Raw genomic sequence first — 17,519 nt, forward strand, 5'->3', positions numbered from 1 at the left:
CTCGAAAGTCAATTATTCTCGTTAATTATGACGTCCATCACTCATTTGCATTGCTGAAGATGCAGTAAGTTCGTGTGAAATTGACTGCCCTTTTGGTATTTTATAGTTCCACCAAATTTCGTTTGGATCCGTCAACCCGTTTTGCATTTTTACACGAAACTTTAAAAAGGAATGGGGAAAAGTAGTTTCTTTATATATATTTTTAGTATTTTACTCGTGTGTCAATTATTCTCGTTTATTATGACGTCAGGATCTTATTTCTATAACTTAAGACCCAATAAATTCGCGCTAAATTGATAAATTTTAACTGCTATAAGTTTAATACAATTTCAGTGGAATCCCGATACTTCGTACATCGTTTATTCGTACAAATTTGCCGACCTCCAGGGTTAATTTTCCTTATTTTGTACTCTCGATGATTGATAATCCTGATGTTTCGTACGAAATCTTCAGAGGATTCTTTTGTAGCAGGATACTTTCTAGTATTATGCGTGATACTGTCCTCTATGCTATCCGGAAATTTGCTACTCTTAGGATGAATTTAAGGGGGCTTTCTTCCATAATTTGGTGCTATACTATTTGTAAGTTTCAGCAGATATCGAAGTGTGATGTATTTCGAGGCCTAGATTTTCAATAAGCATATCATTTTTTCAGACTTTTGGCTAGTGTAATTTTGTGGAAACTTTAAAGTTTGCGCATTTTGAACCCTTACTCTAGCAAACGTAAAAACTAAAATCTGAAAACATAAACTGAGACCATTCATTTGATATCCAACATGGGTACACTAGGAGAAAAGAAATCTACATCACCAGTTAAAATGGCACCTACGACGCAACCCCCTAATCTATTTTTGACTGTAATACGCTTGATCTAGTTCAATTGAAGCCCAACAAACCTAATAATAACTTCCGAACCCAAATATTGTGAGGTGGTAGATGTTGCGAAAGTCTAGAAAACGTCCACTTAATTCATGGGGATCATCAAGACTACGTTTTCTCATCACATGCTCACGCAAGATCGAAGTGACTCCACCTCAAACAAGAAGCAGCATATTTTGAGTGTTTTTTTTGTATTAAGTGTCTGCAAGCAACGGTATCCGTGATACACCCAGCTGACTAAGTACTTCTTGGTAGTTTAGAATGTATGAAAATTCCTTTCTTTTTTCTAAGCTCGTTCACAACAGCAGTTATAACCTTGTCTTTACTTCCTTTGGAATGGAAATCGAGTCATGTTATATGCAAAAATTTGAATAAAATAATTTTGTTGCCGCTGCTTTTTTCCTGCTATATTCGTGATTTATGTTTACATTCATCTTTGATAACATTTTGTATCCGGAATGATTAATGGGAGTTGATTTTAGAAGATATTGTGACTTTCCATTGTAATGCCCTTTCAAATATTTACCAGCATGTTTGAATGAAACACTTAGCAAGTATTATTTACAGATATATATTTAAAAAAATGTTTTCGGAAAAGTTAGAAAAACAATTTCGCGGTTATATGGAAGAAACTTTAGGAGGGAACACAAAGTACAAAGTTACATTGAACGGTGAAGTTAAAAAATAAAATCACTATTTCACTCAACTGAATTTAAAGAAAGCAATGTGTAGATATTTAAAACATGACACTTAATATTAAAATATTGTTCATTTGATATTATTAAAACAACTATTTTAATACAAATTTTTGTAAATTAACATAATGAGTAACAAATTAATCTTACAAAAACTCCTCGCACCAATCGTTAAGGCATTGATAGCAATCTGATGCTTGCTTTGAGCTCGCATGGCAAACATCTTTCATCCACTCTTTGAATAATTCTGCGTCTTTTTTCAAGATCAAGTATTGTCCAAGAACAGTGTAGGCCTGTAAGTAATAGATGACCGGCTTAATAACATAAGAGATAATTAATAAAAATTAAAAAAGAAAAACAATTCGGGAATCCGCAAGCTGGACCCTTCAGGTATGAATGGTTTTGTGTATTTCTGTTAGAAAGACATTCGCGTGGACATTTGTCTCATTAGTACCTAGCACGTAATATACATATGCGTATATTACGTAAGAATATCCAATTGGAATCTGCACAGAAGCGACAACTTTGACTTATTATAAATTTAATAATAGTCCGATTTCTACCAAACTGGTACAATCATGCTCTATATTATAACCGACATTGCTGCAAAATTCCATGATTCTAGGAAGAACTTAAGGGGGTGGGGGCTTTACAGTCAATTACTAAAAATTATAGTAATATACTGTTAAGTTTACTTGAACAGATATCCATATGAAGGCTATTTCCAAGCCTAGGTAGCATACAGTGGCAGCCTCCTGATTTCTTTCAGATTTTTTGTTGGGTCCGTGAAATAAATTGTCACACTCCCCGCCTTTCGAACAAATGTCAAAACTAACACCAGCTTCGGGAACTACTAACCGAGACCTTTAATTTGATATCTCGCTTGACCATATTTGGTGAACCCTTTTGCATGTAAAGAGATTCCTCCCCCCTCGCCTAGAATGATCTAATTCAATATATGCGTGAGCGTTCACACCGGTTCCACTTTTCCACCAAATTTAGTATCAATCGCTATAACCGTTTCCGAGAAAAATGTCACAGAAATAGACAGTAAACCGATTTTAATAAGATTTTATTTTACACAAAACCTTAAAAACATCAATTGCCCGTGATAAGCCCGTGACCTCCATTGACTGGAAATGATATTGAACTAATTGAGATTGCACAAAGGTTTACCCCCGACGATATGCGCATGGAAACAATAATATTTAAGGGGCTGGTAGAATAACTCACAAACATCCAAAAAAATATTAAATGGCCTTAGTAAAAGGTTAATGGTTTTCGAGATATTGGCAATTCAATGGAATTTGATAAAATCTTCTTGAATCAGATTTTCGAGTATCATTCCAAACAAAAAATCGTATTCATAGATTCTGATTTCAGTTTTTCTTTACTAATTAGCGATTTCATTACGCGAATAGCAATGTTCGATTAAAAATTCAAAACTTTTAATAATTAATGTGTTTTAAACTGAAATTTGACATTTTTTTATTTTCCACCCCTACTTTAAAAAAAATTACTGTGCCAACTTGGTCAGTGACTTGAAAAGTTTGCTCATTTAATGTTATTTTCAAAACTATGCAATATTGGCCGACACCACCATTTTACTAAACAAAGAACTCGTTCTAATAAACAATTTAGTGGTGATCACTTAGGGCACTTGCGGTTAACCGCGTAGGCGGCCGACCACACGCTTTTTCATTTAAATATACAATCGTGCATATTTGTACATACTAGACCAAATTTCAAAAGCGGCAGTTGAATGGAGAGATGAGGTCGGACTTGCGGCTAACCGCCAACTTGCCTATACGCCTTAGGCGGTTGTAGTACGCAGTCAGCTTCGATCCTGGGGCAAGAGTTGATGTTCAACAACGGGCGGCAATAAATAAGGACAGGGATACAGGGATTTGAAACAGCAGTAATGAAAATAATTATAGTGCAGGAATAGTTGATATATTTGTAGAGGAAGGGATGAAAAATGCGGGGAAAAAATTTTGGTAAACATTTCGATATACAATTCAATATATATTCAAAATTCTAATTCAATGTCTTTAATTTAATTTTCATTTTCTGTACGTTTCATGATATCCAATTCTCACAATTTAGCACAATCCGGAATTGTATGAGACTAGTTCATTTAGAATTCTTACACGATAAGTTTCTGCAAAGTATGGTGGGAAACCAAAAAGTTTAAGTTATTGATTAGTATTTAAGGGATATCAATAAAATGTTGAATTGCAATTGGTTTCATTTCAGTTCTTGCATAAGATATAGCGGCCCGCCAAGGCGGTTGATCGCAAGTGCATGTGATCCTTGCAGTAAAGAATAAACGTAGTCTACATCATTTAAAAAAATAAACGCAATTGAAGGTTTTTATATAAACTAACAAAAAATAAATAACACCAACTAAAAACGCGCCCGCTTAAAAAGTACCTTATTTTCCATCATTGAAATTTTGGGACGCATCAGTTATTCGCTGATGTAATTCATTGATAATATTTATTGGTTTCTTCTTTAATGTAACCCCAGTAAAAGAAATCTAGGGTATACTTTTGATATGAAAAGGGCAGACTTCACGAGCATAATGGGCTGGGCAGCCATTATCCACATAGAGCGGAATGAAACCAAAGGAACATCTTCTAAAAGATCTGGAAGATCATTTTGTAAAAAAAACGTAAGCTAAGTACTAGTTCAGATTTTCTGGTAATTCCAACAAATCAATTACAAGTCCGTTCAAAATATCGGTCCAAATGTTAGCTTTGAATCAGTATTGGGACCTTTCTTCTCGGATGAAATGGGAATTTTCAAATGCATAATTATACATACACATGTTCATAAAGCCATCCTTTTTAATGTACTTTCATCCGACCATAGTACCTTATCCGAAAAGTTTACACCCTCCCTAAAACTTCTCTTAAAATTTGGTCATTATAATCCACACGGAATCTTTCTTTTCGAGCGGGAGCGTGAGAGAGCCTGCCTTCGGGATATGAGCTGTGACGATAGTCAGCGCACTAGTAAAGAAATAACCAATTGATTATTCGATAATTGTTTACTGTAAAGTCTTCGCTCACAATGACCTGATTAATTACTTCAAAAAGAGATTTTTTGTTCAGTAAACTGATCATACCGTCTTTTCATTAACGAATACCAGATGTCACATAGTTTTGAAAATTACATTAAATGAACAGCAATTTTTTGTTACAGTATGGGGGTTCAAATGGGGGTGGAAAATAAAAAAATATCATACTTCAGTTTAAAACAGATTTGTTATTAAAAATTTTGAATTTTTAATCGAACGTTGCTATTCGCCTAATTAGTAATGAAAAACTGAAATCCGAACCTTAGAATACGATTTTTTTTTTAGAATGACACCCGAAAATCGGATTCAAAAGGACGATTTTATCGATATTTTTTCATCGCAAAAGACATCACCGGATGTTTAGTGAAATTCCTAAGACGGCATCCGCTTCTAATTAATTCTAAATGGACAAGCCTTCTATACTGATCATTATTCCTTTTAATTGGATAGAATGTAGTTACACCAAAATTTCACTGCAACATCTAGTGTTCGTTAAAAAATAATGATTATTTCTCCTGCCAAACTGCATCTACGAGACCAAAGGGCAAAGAACACGACCTATTTGAATCCCTCAAACACCGAAACTATGGAATACCTTATGCGTCATCCCGAAATGAATCGTTAGCAATTTCCTGGAGCGAAAAGTGGATAGTATCAAAAAAGTCGTCAGGAAATTCTGAATGAACTTTAATTTTAGGCCATATGGGCTTAATTAGAAAATTTGAAATTCATAACGACAGAAGGGTCTGAATTGACTTCAATGGTAACCTCGAATGAGCGCAGCTAGTTCCAATTAAAATATAATTAGCTTTCCAAGGCACTGAACTCGTTACGTTAGTTCGTACTAGCAGGCGAATTCTGCAATTCCCTGAGGCACGGATAAGAAACACGAGCCATGTTGCTAATTCCTGCAGTATAAGCAAATTGCTTGTTGCCCGATTTCGAAACGTCCGGAGAAAGCAGTAGTACTGGTTTAGCTCAGATTCTCAAGGTCGAGTCATGAAGACTGAAAATAGAGAACAACATGGAACTCTACGATAATTACGGGCGGTAAAGGAGAAGGAATATTTAGCTTTTAGAAATCGTTCAAGTGTTGACCTGGCCCACGTTTGGTTTTTATATAAAATATTTGACAGACTCCATCTGACGATGATATCACCCGATATTTGAAATTAACCGTCAACTAAACCATCAACACGAGACTCCTGTGACAGGTCTCATGGAAGTCCGAACTAGAGTGTGTATCACAAAACACTGCGAAATCCGCACAACAGCAAAATCAAATAATTAAAGCAAAGCTAAGGATGCATGCTGATTCACCTTATCAAATCCCGCGGCTTCTAAGCGTCCACCAAGGGTTTCTCCCACGCCGGCTAGTTCCGTCACGGGCTTGTCTCCCATCGGTTCAGCAACAAAATTGCGGTGCTTCTGCGAAGTTCCAGACATATTAATCTTTGCGTTCTAACGAACTGTACTCTTCAAATATTTGGGTCTAGCCGGCAATTTCCTACAATAAACACTTATAATGAGCGCTACAAAGCAGCAGAAGTACCGACGACCTGACTAACAAATTAAAACTCGCAAGTGGTGCCATAGCAAAGGATATTTGCTGAATAAACGATAAAATCGCAATGTTGCTACCTGAAGACAGATGGCGAAATAGGTTAGCCACAGTTCTATTCAAAATTATTTAAATTAATCGTAATTACGGGCATATATTCGCAAAAGCAATATCAACTTCTTTGTACCGCGAAATCTCGTTCTGCAACCATGAAGAAGAGATTCTGTATGAACTTCAATATTGCTGTCAACTATTGCAAGTCGCGCTTTCTTGATCTCAGGGCCCGTTTCTGACAAAAGATCAATTTCCAGATTTCGGTCCAAATTCAGGAGCATTACAACAGACGGATATCACTTCTATCGGGTAATCTAACAAAATTCACAAAAACCGTCTTAAAAAAAAACAGCATTTTAAATTTCAACAAATTTCAAACGCACTGAAAAGCCCGCGCCATATTGCATGACGTCTCAAGTCGTGCCAAGAAAGTTCAGTAAACCGACAACTGGCACTTACTCATAAAAATATAAAAGTGTCGAAATTAATTTCGCGCGTAAAATGTCAAGGAAGACGGTAGAATATTGTTTCGCGTTTTGCTGCACAAATAATTCTACTAAAACCCCTCTGAAAGTTTTTTTAACTATTCCGAAAGGAGATATTTGGAAGAAGTGGATCGCCACCGCCCCACCCCTGGTTTCTTTGCGGTCAGGTTTGTGATGTTGTGAAGATCACTTCAATGTGAGTTAGCATTTAATAAACAATCTTAATTACTGATATATGAGTGAATTATTCTAAAATTCAGAATTTTATATCACTATTGTTCATTTTTAAGGTTTGGTGTAAAACAAAACCTTATTAAAGTCGATTCACTGTCTGTCTGGCTGGCTCTCTGTCACACACATTTTTCTCCAAAATGGGTAAACCGAACTGAAAGAAATTTGGAGGATATTTGGGAACTATGAACTCCCACGCATACAGTGAGTGACATAAATTTACGTGGAGTTTAAAGTGGAGCTCTCCGTAAATGCAAAAGTTGATATAAAAATTGTTTTCATTAAATATATAGGCATGAGAGGAATCAAATGAAAGGTCTCGAATAGCATTTTAAGAATCTGGTTTAGTTTTGATGTAAATTGAAATGTGCGCGAGTAAGGAGTCAAAATGTGCACACTTAAAGTGAGACAGGACTCATTTTCGATGAAAGATTGCCTTTTTATTGGTTAAAAGTATTTGGTAATATATACAAATACGTATTTCGGGGACCAACTGTCCCCTTCTTCAGTGTTTTATTTGCTGTTCTGTTTTATCTTCACGTATTTGCACATATTACCAAATACTTTAAGCCAAAAAAAAGGAAAAATATCTTCGAAGGTAATCTTTCATTTTAAGACTTCGGCTAACAAACTACCTCCTAATTCAGGTCACTCATTTTCGGAAACTACTGTGGTTATATCAAATCTAGGCCTCAAAATATGTCCCATTTCGATATGTACTCAAATAAACTTACTAATAGTATATTACCAATTTCTATAATAGAAATTGACTGAAAAAAAATCTCCTAAGTAAGTACCAAATTTGCAGCAGCATATAGGACAATGTCTAGCATACGCATGCGTTTCATGAAATTATGGCCATTAGTGTCAAAGTTATAGCAGTTCGAACTTGTCAATTTCGCGCGAATTTACTGTACCTGAAGCCATGCAAATAAGATGCCGAAGTCATAATTAACGAAAATAATTGACATTCCAAGTTACTTCTCCCCAGCCCTTTTACCACTTTGCTGTTATTAGGTGAGCCCTTTTTATGTCTGCTTTTATTGAACTTCTTCACATTTGTTAATAATGCTGACCTGCTAGTATGAAGCGCATGGAATTAGCTATAATCGATAGAGTTCTCTGCAAAGCAAATTATTTGTGTCGCTAGCTGCTGACGCAGTTCAATTTTAAATTATTATACAAGTGCAACTGCCACGCACTCAAAGCTCCACAGATAGGGAAACATAAACCTTTTTATATCTGAAGCGTTCAGCTTCCGCTTTTTAGACTTGTTCATGTTTCAGTTGGAAGAAAATCTTGAGAATTTTGTGCAGTTCTCATTAGAATCCACCTCTGGGATTTTCAATTCGGCTTAGATATTTATTTGTAATTTGTTTTACAAGTTCTTCAACCATTTAACAATTCAACATAATTATGTTGACGCGTACTATGCGCGGTGCTTGGGAAGCGGGCAGCGCAGACAAACCAGTAGTAAGATGCATTCGATAATTGCATAAACGTGAATACTATTTGCAATGTAACGAATTTGTACGCGGAAGATGGACCTGTATGCATTTATTATGTTAATTCAATCATGCAATTGATGCCGCCAAGAATGCACTTACCTCCGTCTTAAATTCAATTTTTATGAATGGAAGATTCGGAAATAATGCTAGTGACATTCTTAATTGGCTTTTGAAATTCAATTAGTGGTTACGATAATTTCCTAAACGAAAAGCGCCGCCATATTGCAAATGGCGTAACAAACTCTCTCTCACGCATCGCAAGAACTCGATTTTCCGAACTTTTCGGCGTGCCGCATTGCGCACCCGATTTATTGTATATTGCCTCATACAAGTCCGTGTAATGAATTTCATTTGACGGCTTTCCCACTGCGAACGGAGGCAGTCACTCCACTGTTGTGTTTAGGTCATAATTCAAATTAAGTCACAAGAGAAGACTGTAGAATACTCAATCCGCCGAGGTTCGAATCCGGCTCGGTGCAATTCAATTTTTTTGCGACCTGTAAATCTTCCAGAAACGCACGTTTTATCGTTGTCCAGATAAAGATGCGAGTGAAATTTCTTGTGCACCTGTATTCGGGCAGTATCTCCGCTAAAGCCATGCAAATATTGTCTTTGCACATTAACTGCACTCCCTTCACTGCATTGCCTCTATAACTTTCACGATTGCACCTGTAAATCAATTATGTAGCAATATGGCGAAGATTTGCATTAATTTAATTTTTCACGCTAAAAAATAGAAAATATGTTTGAAGTAATCGATTGTGACAGATGTTATTCTACTTAGTATAATTAATATGTGGCAAACAGCATATTGGACTTTCCGTTTTGACATCTTTCTTTTCAAAGACGTTGCACTGGTCAAAATTTGCTATATATGCTTTACTGCCAAAATGTAAGGTAAATTAAAGGATCGTCCTTTCACGCAACAATTTTCCGGGTTTCTGCAAAAAACTGATTACTTTAAAAATAACAAGAACAAACACTAAACCATACACTTTCACCTAAATAAGATTCAAATTCTTCGCTCCGTGACGCCACGTGAAGTCCATTTCGCTCGTGAGAATGAAATTTTTAAACCATTATAATTAATAAATGAGCGTCGCGTTTGTTTTTTTTTTCAACGGATATGGTAACACGGTGAGTACAATTATTAGAGTATTTTTTAATTGTGGTTTCTCAAAAATAGAATAGAATAGAATATATTGATTTGGCTTTTTAAGGTTTTGTGTAAACACAAATACTTATTAAAATCAGTTTACTGTCTGTCTGTCTGTCCGTCACACGCATTTTTCTTGGAGACGGTTGTAGCGATTGACACCAAATTCGGTAGAAAAGTGGGAACTGTGAACGCTCACATATATAGTGAGTTACATTCTTTTACGTCGAATTTAACATGCAAAAGGAGGGTGCACATTTGTTGCAAAGGTGGGGAGTCCGGGGGATCGAAAAGACCGGCTTCGAAAAATACTAACCGGGACCTTTCATTTGGCTATATTTGAAGAAAAAAGAATTTGCATACCCTTTTTGCATGTATGGGGACCCTCCTTAAAAAGATGTAATTCACTGTATGCGTGAGCTTTCCCAGTTCCTCGCCGGTCGAGTTCAATCTTCTTCGTAATAAGAAGAGGCCTAACATAATGTGCGGCACGAACACATCTGCCAGTGCTTTTCAGTATCTATCTGACAATGTTGTCTGAAGGGAGCTCCCCTATGTCTGAATAAAGCTGCTGACGAAAGCCGGACGGTACCTTTCACAAGAGGTGTGCTCGGGGTCGTTCGTCACTCCATTGCAGAACACACAATCAGAAGATCACGCCTTAGATTACTTTCTGAGGAAGCTATCAACGCTCCTGGCAGTTTGGTATAAAATGCAAATCCAGAAATGAGAAAAGGTAGAAATTTGAAATTGGACTCCTGTAATGTACAGCACGGTGTCGAAATCGCTAATCATGGGGACCGCATGAAGTGGACTGAGAAAATCAACGTCATTATCATCCGCTCCTACTACGAAATAACGGCAGGGGCAGGTACAACATCTCACCGCCCCTTGTTGCATTAGAGATCCGTCGAGCGCTTCTCGCAATATGTGCACGTGACTGCAGCAAGACATTGCTAGGTTGATTCAAATCAGCACTGGAAATGCCAGCAGATGGGTACAGAATAATATGCCGGAACTATGTTATCCAGCGGAACTTTTTAAGGCCACTCAACGGATCCTAATAGGGCGTCCAGGCAGTGCAATTGTCGGCCGAGTCAGGAGAAGGCTTAATGAAAAATAGGGTGCAAAAGGCTTTTCCAAGAGTACGCAAATAGCAAGCATTAAACGATCCTTTTTTGACGAATAACTTTTCGCCCTATAATAAGCAGGACGACAGAGCTTATGCACAATTATCAAAAGAAGCTTCAAAACTTGCACCAAGAGTTCACCGAGGTCATCACCCTCCTTCAGGAAAGGTTTGGTGGGGTATTAGCTACGATTGTATTACCAGCATCTATTTCTACAAAAAAGGAGTGAAAACATCGCAAATATTTTACCATGCAGTTATTTTGGGAGCCGTTTAGTTTTATTTATTTCTGCAGACAATGGTAGTCCAGATCTTAATCCACAGGAATGCAAATTGTGGTTAGTTTTAGAGGCCTTGGTGTGCTCAAAATGACGCACAAATATCGACTCGTCTAGGAAAGGATTGAAATGTGCGGTGGGATATCAAAAGGCCCAATCGTCTAAAGGTCACTTCGAGCAATGTTCTTAATTTTCTTATTCCTAGAGTACATTCACAATAAATACTATAATTACGGTGTAAAAACATTATAGTATGTTGTTTTGGTTCTACGTTTCTATCTTCGGCAAGCAATGGAAAACCTGGTATGGTATATTACATCATCGTTCTTTCATTGACTTCAAGGCTGCCTATGAGAGTATGCCTAGGATGAAACTGTACATGGGCATGGTAGAATTCAGCATCCCGATAAGATTGATTAGGTTGACTTTGACTAATGTACGCGGCCAGATAAACGCAGAAGGATCACTTTCAAGACCATTCTACATAAACATTATGAGATAAGTAATGAAAACTTCTCTTCCGGTCCATGCAAAACGCTCTTGGTGCTTCTAAGTTCGCCTCAAAAGAGGCTTGCGAAAACTGGCTGTCTGAGTTTTTTGCAAATAAGAAGGGGGGTTTTATAAGAGGGGGATAATGGAGTTGCCTTCTAAATGGCAACAAATTTGCGAACGAACGGCGCATATTTGACTTAAATGGGATAATTCTAAGTTAACATACTAACATAAAGCGTTCAAATTCGGTCACAAATACGACATTACTTTTTCTCCAACCCAATATTAAAAACTAAATTTTTGGTGCCCTGTTAAACTTTTTTTTTGAATTTTGGTGTTTTTTTAAAGTTTCTTCAATGAATAAAAAAAAACTACTGAATGAATTGCAATTATCCTAGTTTGCCGACCGTAGAAATATGTTCTGAATAAGTCCTCGAAATTTCAAAGAATTTCTTTGGGTAGATTTTGGGCTATTGTAGCAGCCGATTTTCAACATGCGATTTCGAGAAAAACCCATTTAAAAAGTAGAATGCGATTTTTAGCCATAAAACTTTAACTGACCATTAATCTGCTATACCTAATCCATAAACTTTAGGTTTCTTGAAGGAACACATATACAGCCTTGGCTTCAATTTTTGTCCTTTTAGCGAAGTCATTCGAACGTCATTCGGATCGATAAATACGAGCTTTATTATGGCGATCGAAATAAATCTAGCATGTGACATGTGTGAAAATTCGATTCCAAAAATCCGACAAATGGGATGACCTCCTTAAATCTCAAAATAATTGGCGTAACTGTCCTAAGTGGAAGAAAATGACTCAAACAAGCTCCAAAAAGGTGTTATAGGAGGACATCGCAGAGTAAACAACCTCGAAGACTTTTTGAGGTGAAGTTATCGCTGGAAAAGTATGAGGAAATATATAAAAGACGTTAAATATGTTAATGCGGCGAATATTATCAACAGAACACAATCAGGTAAAATTTGAAAACTCCAACGGCTATTGAAAAAGTGCTATAGTTTGAACCAAAAAGGCAACTTTTACCATTATGAAAACGGTTAAGAAGTATTAATTCCACAGAAAAATACTAAACAGTCATGAATAAATGAACTGGTCCTTAGAAAATTTTAAATGTTAGGAAAAATTCCGTACAAATAGACAATCTATTAAAAACGTTTAATGTATGTAATGTTAAACTGTACTTTATAGTATCAAAATTGCCTGAAGAAGAGTAATAACGGAGGAGGTATCCGTCAGGCAAATCCAATATCCCGGTGCTTACTTCAACCACATACCGGACATTAAATTCTTTAATGAACAAATTAAAATAATAAAAGCTATAGATCTAGAAATTGGAACCAAAATAGGAAGTAGTAAGACGAACGAACTTTGCGTCAATACTATTATAGCTTGTAAATCCTTACGGCTCAATAATGAATTATATGTTATGCCAATAGGTTGAATCATAACCTAAATACCATATATGGAATGTTAGGATTTACCCCTAATGTACGAATATACGATGTATCCGGATAGCTGAGTGGTTAGAGCACGAGGTTGTCGTTCGGAAGGTCGCGGTTCAAATCTCACTGATGCCAGTGGAATTTGTATCGTAATCTAACGTCGGATACCAGTCGAGCTGTGAATAAGTACCTGAGTCAAATCAGGGTAATAATCTCGGGCGAGCGCAATGCTGGCCACATTGCCCCCTATAGGCTATCCTGTAGTGTACCGTTATGGTCTTGAATGAAGTGCTCTAACACACTTGAAGGCACACTTCACACTTCCACACTTCAGCTAATGTGTTTAATGGTTTTAATGTTCAGTGAAAACACAAAACTAGCACTATAGCGCTTACACGTCATCAAACTTCAAAACAACTGTAAAATATGGTGGAGTTTCTATGATGGTGGGGGATTCTATGTAAGCTGCAGGCGCCAGAAACCTTCATATAATTGAACGGTATAATTACGAATAGAAAGTAATTTTTACTTCTATCAAGGTAACGATCCCAAGCACACATGATGTTAGATGTTGGCTTAAATTTAACTGCCCTCATCTTTTAGAGACACCACCTCAGTCTTCAGATTAAATGCTATTGAGTATTTATGGAGCTTGTAATGGTAAGAGTGGAAATAGGAGATCAAGTCGATCATCCTGAGTGGTCGATAACGACCTAGAGGGCAGAGCTATCCCAAAAAGCTAAACAAATTGGCAAAATTGACCGTGAAGGTCCGCCCACAAAGATTGAAACTCTATCAAAGTGCTCGGTTGACACGTTCTTGCACGCCTCTGTGCTAGCCAGGCTCGGGAATGTGGGGGGGTCCTTTGAGCGCTTTGATCCCTCACGCTTCATTACTTAAAACAACGTGCCTTTTCCGATGCGTGGGTCCGCACCGGATTTTAAATTCGATTTTAAGTAGGATTTCGCGACGGCCTATCAAATGAAAACCAGAACGCGAGCTAAATTGGAAAATAAAAAAAAAACGGCTCGACCGCGCGCGTGGAGCCGTAAGTCTCCGGACCCGAGTGCCGCGATCAAGGAGGGGAAGATCCACGACGGATCACCGTCTCGATTGCCGTCTCTTCCGCCTCAGATCTTGTACGAGGCGCGGCCTGTGAGGTTCCCACCCTTCCTCGACATCCTCCGGCCAGTTATTCGTTTAGAGAATGTCCCTTTCATAGGAATTCTGCGGGAGTAAGGAGGAACTAAGGGGAGGAAGTGCTCAAACTACTTCAGATTATGCAATCATTATTGTACTTGTTCAGCTTCAATACATATTAAGACAAAAATTATTACAAAAAAAAATTAAAATAAAAATAACTAAAATGTAAAATAAAATAAAAATCATAAAATAAAAATTATAAAAAAAAAATAGAAGAAGAAAAGAAAATAAACGAATAACTTACTCTGATGTCACTCCGAGCTCGGATTGATGCTTCTAGTATCTATATTTTCTTTGTTTTTTTTTTTTCAATTCAATATATTAATAATAACAAAACTATTATATATAGTCCTTAGAGAAAAATTAACGTTAATTCACTTTCTATCTTATAATTCAGTACTTCACTTTCAGGTGTTTGTGATGGTTTATACACAGCGCGGGAATTCCGACACTTTACTTATGCCGCTAAATATTAATTTCACTCATTTGATATCGATAACGGTCTTTTCCATTGTTTTTCCACTTTTCTTTTTGCTCTCAATCACTGGGCATTTATCATTTATTAACGACTGAACGATTCGTCCACGGTTTTAACTTATTCACGCGTTAGAGTTTAGCACGAAATGGTGTTAGATTTCTTAATTGAACTATTTTCTTTCGCTCGCGAAAGTCTTCACCTTCTCGGATCAATGATCCTCTTTTCTTCCCCAAGATTTTCCAAATTCACTTTTAGTTCCTCTTTCTCTATTTTCACGCAAAAGCCACCCAAAAACCCATCTCCTCTTTCAACATCGAATCCAGTTCCCCTTTTTTCTTCTCGTCTCCTTTCCTTCTCCGTCCTAGCGGCACCTTCCTTCTCCACCTCAACCAGACCAACTTCTCCAAGATAAAGCCTCACTCCCGTTCTTCTACACTCACCCAGCAACATTCCCCCTGTGCTTTGTTCGTGCACCGCTTCTATTCCCGCTACATAGCCTTTCTCACTCGGCAATGTTGCGGCAACATGCGCATGCGCCTGCAGATGCGGCAAATCATTCGCCTCCTATCAAGATCAATTCGCTCGAATGCATTGAATAATGTGCAATCTGCGGCGAACATTAAGGCAATTGCACACTATTAAATGCATTGTTTAAGCAAATTTAATTAAGAAAGAGCCGAATGAAATTTCGCTCCCGTCGCGCAGCCGCGGTCACTACAGGGCAGCTGGGTTTTCGAGACCCGCTCGAGGAAAGAAAGCTGAAGACCAGTGAGGGCCTCACTGCTGATAGCGGCTGAGTGTTGGCGCTTACGAGGAAAGGTAGAACGAGATCCAAACCCACATTAGGCCTTGAGGTCCTTCGCGTGAGCGATGCCCAGGTTACGACCCTCCATGTCCTCCAGCTCGTATTGAACCATTCCGACTCGACCGATGACCTTCGCCTTCACGAACTTCTGATCCAATTTGGCATTATATCGTTTTACTGCACTGCTTAAGTTGAAGAGCCGCTTATAGACTATATCTCCGACCTGAAATTCACGAGCTCGGGATCGCAAGTTGTAACCCCTTTCCTGTGTCTCTCTTGCCTGGAGGATTCGCCCTTGAACCTCTGCTCTCAGAATAGCAAGTTTATCCTGAGAACAGATCTCCATGGTCGCATCAGGTAAGCCGTTCAGGCGTCGTAAAAGGGCGTAGGTACTCCCATGGGTGACCATGCTTTGCCCAAAAACGACGTGATAGGGTGATGTCCCTATCGAGACGTGTTTCGCTGAACGCAAGGCACAGTTGATGGATGACAACTTGTTATCCCAATCTCTTTGATCAGGACCGATATAAGCGCGTATAGCAGCCAACAGTGAGCGATTTACTCGCTCCGAGGCGTTTGCCTGCGGGGAGTATAAAGCGGTGTAAATGTGTTGAATGCCATACTGGTTCAGAAGATCGTTGAAAGCCACGGATTTGAATTGTACTCCATTATCAGATGTGATCGACTCAGGGATTCCAAACACATGAAAGATTCTCTTCTCCAAGTATTCGGTCAGCACGTTTGCGGTAAACCGTTTAATCGGCTCCACAAATGAAAACTTTGAGAGAGAATCGAGAACGACTATTGCTCCGATATTTCCGGCGCGAGATCTGGGGTATGGGCCGATCAAATCGATATACAAACGTTGAAATACCCGATCGGAGATGAGCGCTTTTCCCATTAGAGGTTGGAGTGTTTGGTTGGGAGCTTTTGACGTCTTGCACGTTTCACGATTGCGGATATAGTCCTTGACCTATGAAACCATTTTAGGCCAATAAAACCACAACCGCAGTCTACCCAAGGTTTTACCAACCCCCCCATGTGCACTCAAAGGATGATCATGGGCACGGGTGATCACCTCCATCGTCAGCTCCTCCGGAATCCAAAGCTTCCAAGCTTGTTGTTCCTGCATCTCATCTCCTGAAGCATGATTGGTTCGTTTGTATACCAATCCATCGCATACCTGCAGATCAGGGAGTTTGTTGGAATTCTCCCTAATACGCTCTATTAACTGCAAATAGTTCGCAGACTGAAAATGTGGTGAATCAAAATCCACGTCTGCATTGTTCCCACTTCTCTCCAAAGCATCCACCTCCGCTGGTGAATACATTCGAGATAGAGAATCCGGGACCAGATGTTGTGATCCCTTTCTGTGTTTAATGATGAACGAGAATCCTTGAAGCTTCAATGCCCATCTGGCCAGTCTGCCGTGAAGGTCGGACTGGTTCATCAGCCATTTGAGCGAAGCGTGGTCAGTTACCACTTCGAATGTTGTGCCTTCAACATATGCTCGGAATTTGCGCACTGCCTCCACCGCTGCCAGACATTCTTGCTCAGTGACAGTGTAGTTTCGCTGAGGCTGTGTAAGCTTCTTCGACATATACGCTATAGGAACTTCATGTCCCTCCTCTGTCTTCTGCATCAGCACCGCTCCTATACCATGTTGACTTGCGTCACAATGTATGGCGAAAGGCTTGGAGAAGTCGGGGCTGTGCAGAACTGGAGCCGAGGAGAGACTCGTTTTCAGAGCGTCGAAGGCCGAGATAGCTTCTTCAGACCAGCAAAACTGACGCTTCTTCTGAAGCATGTCTGTCAACGGTGCAGTCAGCGAAGCGTAATTTGGCACAAATCGCTGATACCACCCACACATCCCAAGCAACCGCCGCAGTTGCCTGACGGTTTTCGGCCGCGGAAAATCTTTGATGGCGTGTACCTTGTCAGGATCGGTACAAATCGTCCCGTTACCGATGATGTGCCCCAAGTATCGAACTTCCTTCATGACAAACTTGCTCTTCCGGATG

The 17,519-nt window shown here is 38.6% G+C and overlaps 2 protein-coding genes and 1 long non-coding RNA gene across 5 annotated transcripts; all 3 read right to left on the reverse strand.

Moving 5' to 3' along the window:
• Nucleotides 1-1,433: 1,433 nt before the first annotated feature.
• LOC119661444 (barrier-to-autointegration factor) lies at nucleotides 1,434-6,148 on the reverse strand. Its single transcript, XM_038070789.1, has 2 exons — nucleotides 5,976-6,148; nucleotides 1,434-1,866 (listed from the first exon to the last, which is right to left on the reverse strand). Exons 1-2 carry the CDS (start codon nucleotides 6,099-6,101, stop codon nucleotides 1,720-1,722), a joined length of 273 nt encoding a protein of 90 aa, XP_037926717.1. The 5' UTR covers nucleotides 6,102-6,148; the 3' UTR covers nucleotides 1,434-1,719.
• On the reverse strand, nucleotides 3,236-5,941 carry LOC119661445. Of its 3 annotated transcripts, none has more exons than XR_005250586.1 (3): nucleotides 5,701-5,941; nucleotides 4,654-5,661; nucleotides 3,236-4,587 (listed from the first exon to the last, which is right to left on the reverse strand). It is a non-coding gene; the product is annotated as an uncharacterized LOC119661445 (long non-coding RNA). The 3 variants fall into 3 exon arrangements; XR_005250584.1 differs by having other exon boundaries at nucleotides 4,648-5,661; XR_005250585.1 differs by having other exon boundaries at nucleotides 3,236-4,221; nucleotides 4,400-5,661.
• Nucleotides 6,121-6,665, reverse strand: LOC119661443. Its single transcript, XM_038070788.1, has 2 exons — nucleotides 6,365-6,665; nucleotides 6,121-6,296 (listed from the first exon to the last, which is right to left on the reverse strand). Exons 1-2 carry the CDS (start codon nucleotides 6,549-6,551, stop codon nucleotides 6,163-6,165), a joined length of 321 nt encoding a protein of 106 aa, XP_037926716.1. The 5' UTR covers nucleotides 6,552-6,665; the 3' UTR covers nucleotides 6,121-6,162.
• Between the last annotated feature and the right edge of the window lie 10,854 nt (nucleotides 6,666-17,519).

Source organism: Hermetia illucens, chromosome 1 (assembly GCF_905115235.1).
Source record: "Hermetia illucens chromosome 1, iHerIll2.2.curated.20191125, whole genome shotgun sequence".
Taxonomy (NCBI): Eukaryota; Metazoa; Arthropoda; class Insecta; order Diptera; family Stratiomyidae; genus Hermetia; species Hermetia illucens.

Coding starts and splice junctions, on each gene's coding strand:
- LOC119661444 (XM_038070789.1), bottom strand. CDS start 6,101: ATGTCTGGAACTTCGCAGAAGCACCGCAATTTTGTTGCTGAACCGATG. Junction 1,867..5,975: donor AAGCCGCGGGATTTGATAAG/GTGAATCAGCAT, acceptor TATTACTTACAG/GCCTACACTGTTCTTGGACA.
- LOC119661443 (XM_038070788.1), bottom strand. CDS start 6,551: ATGCTCCTGAATTTGGACCGAAATCTGGAAATTGATCTTTTGTCAGAA. Junction 6,297..6,364: donor GCTTTTGCGAATATATGCCC/GTAATTACGATT, acceptor ATCTGTCTTCAG/GTAGCAACATTGCGATTTTA.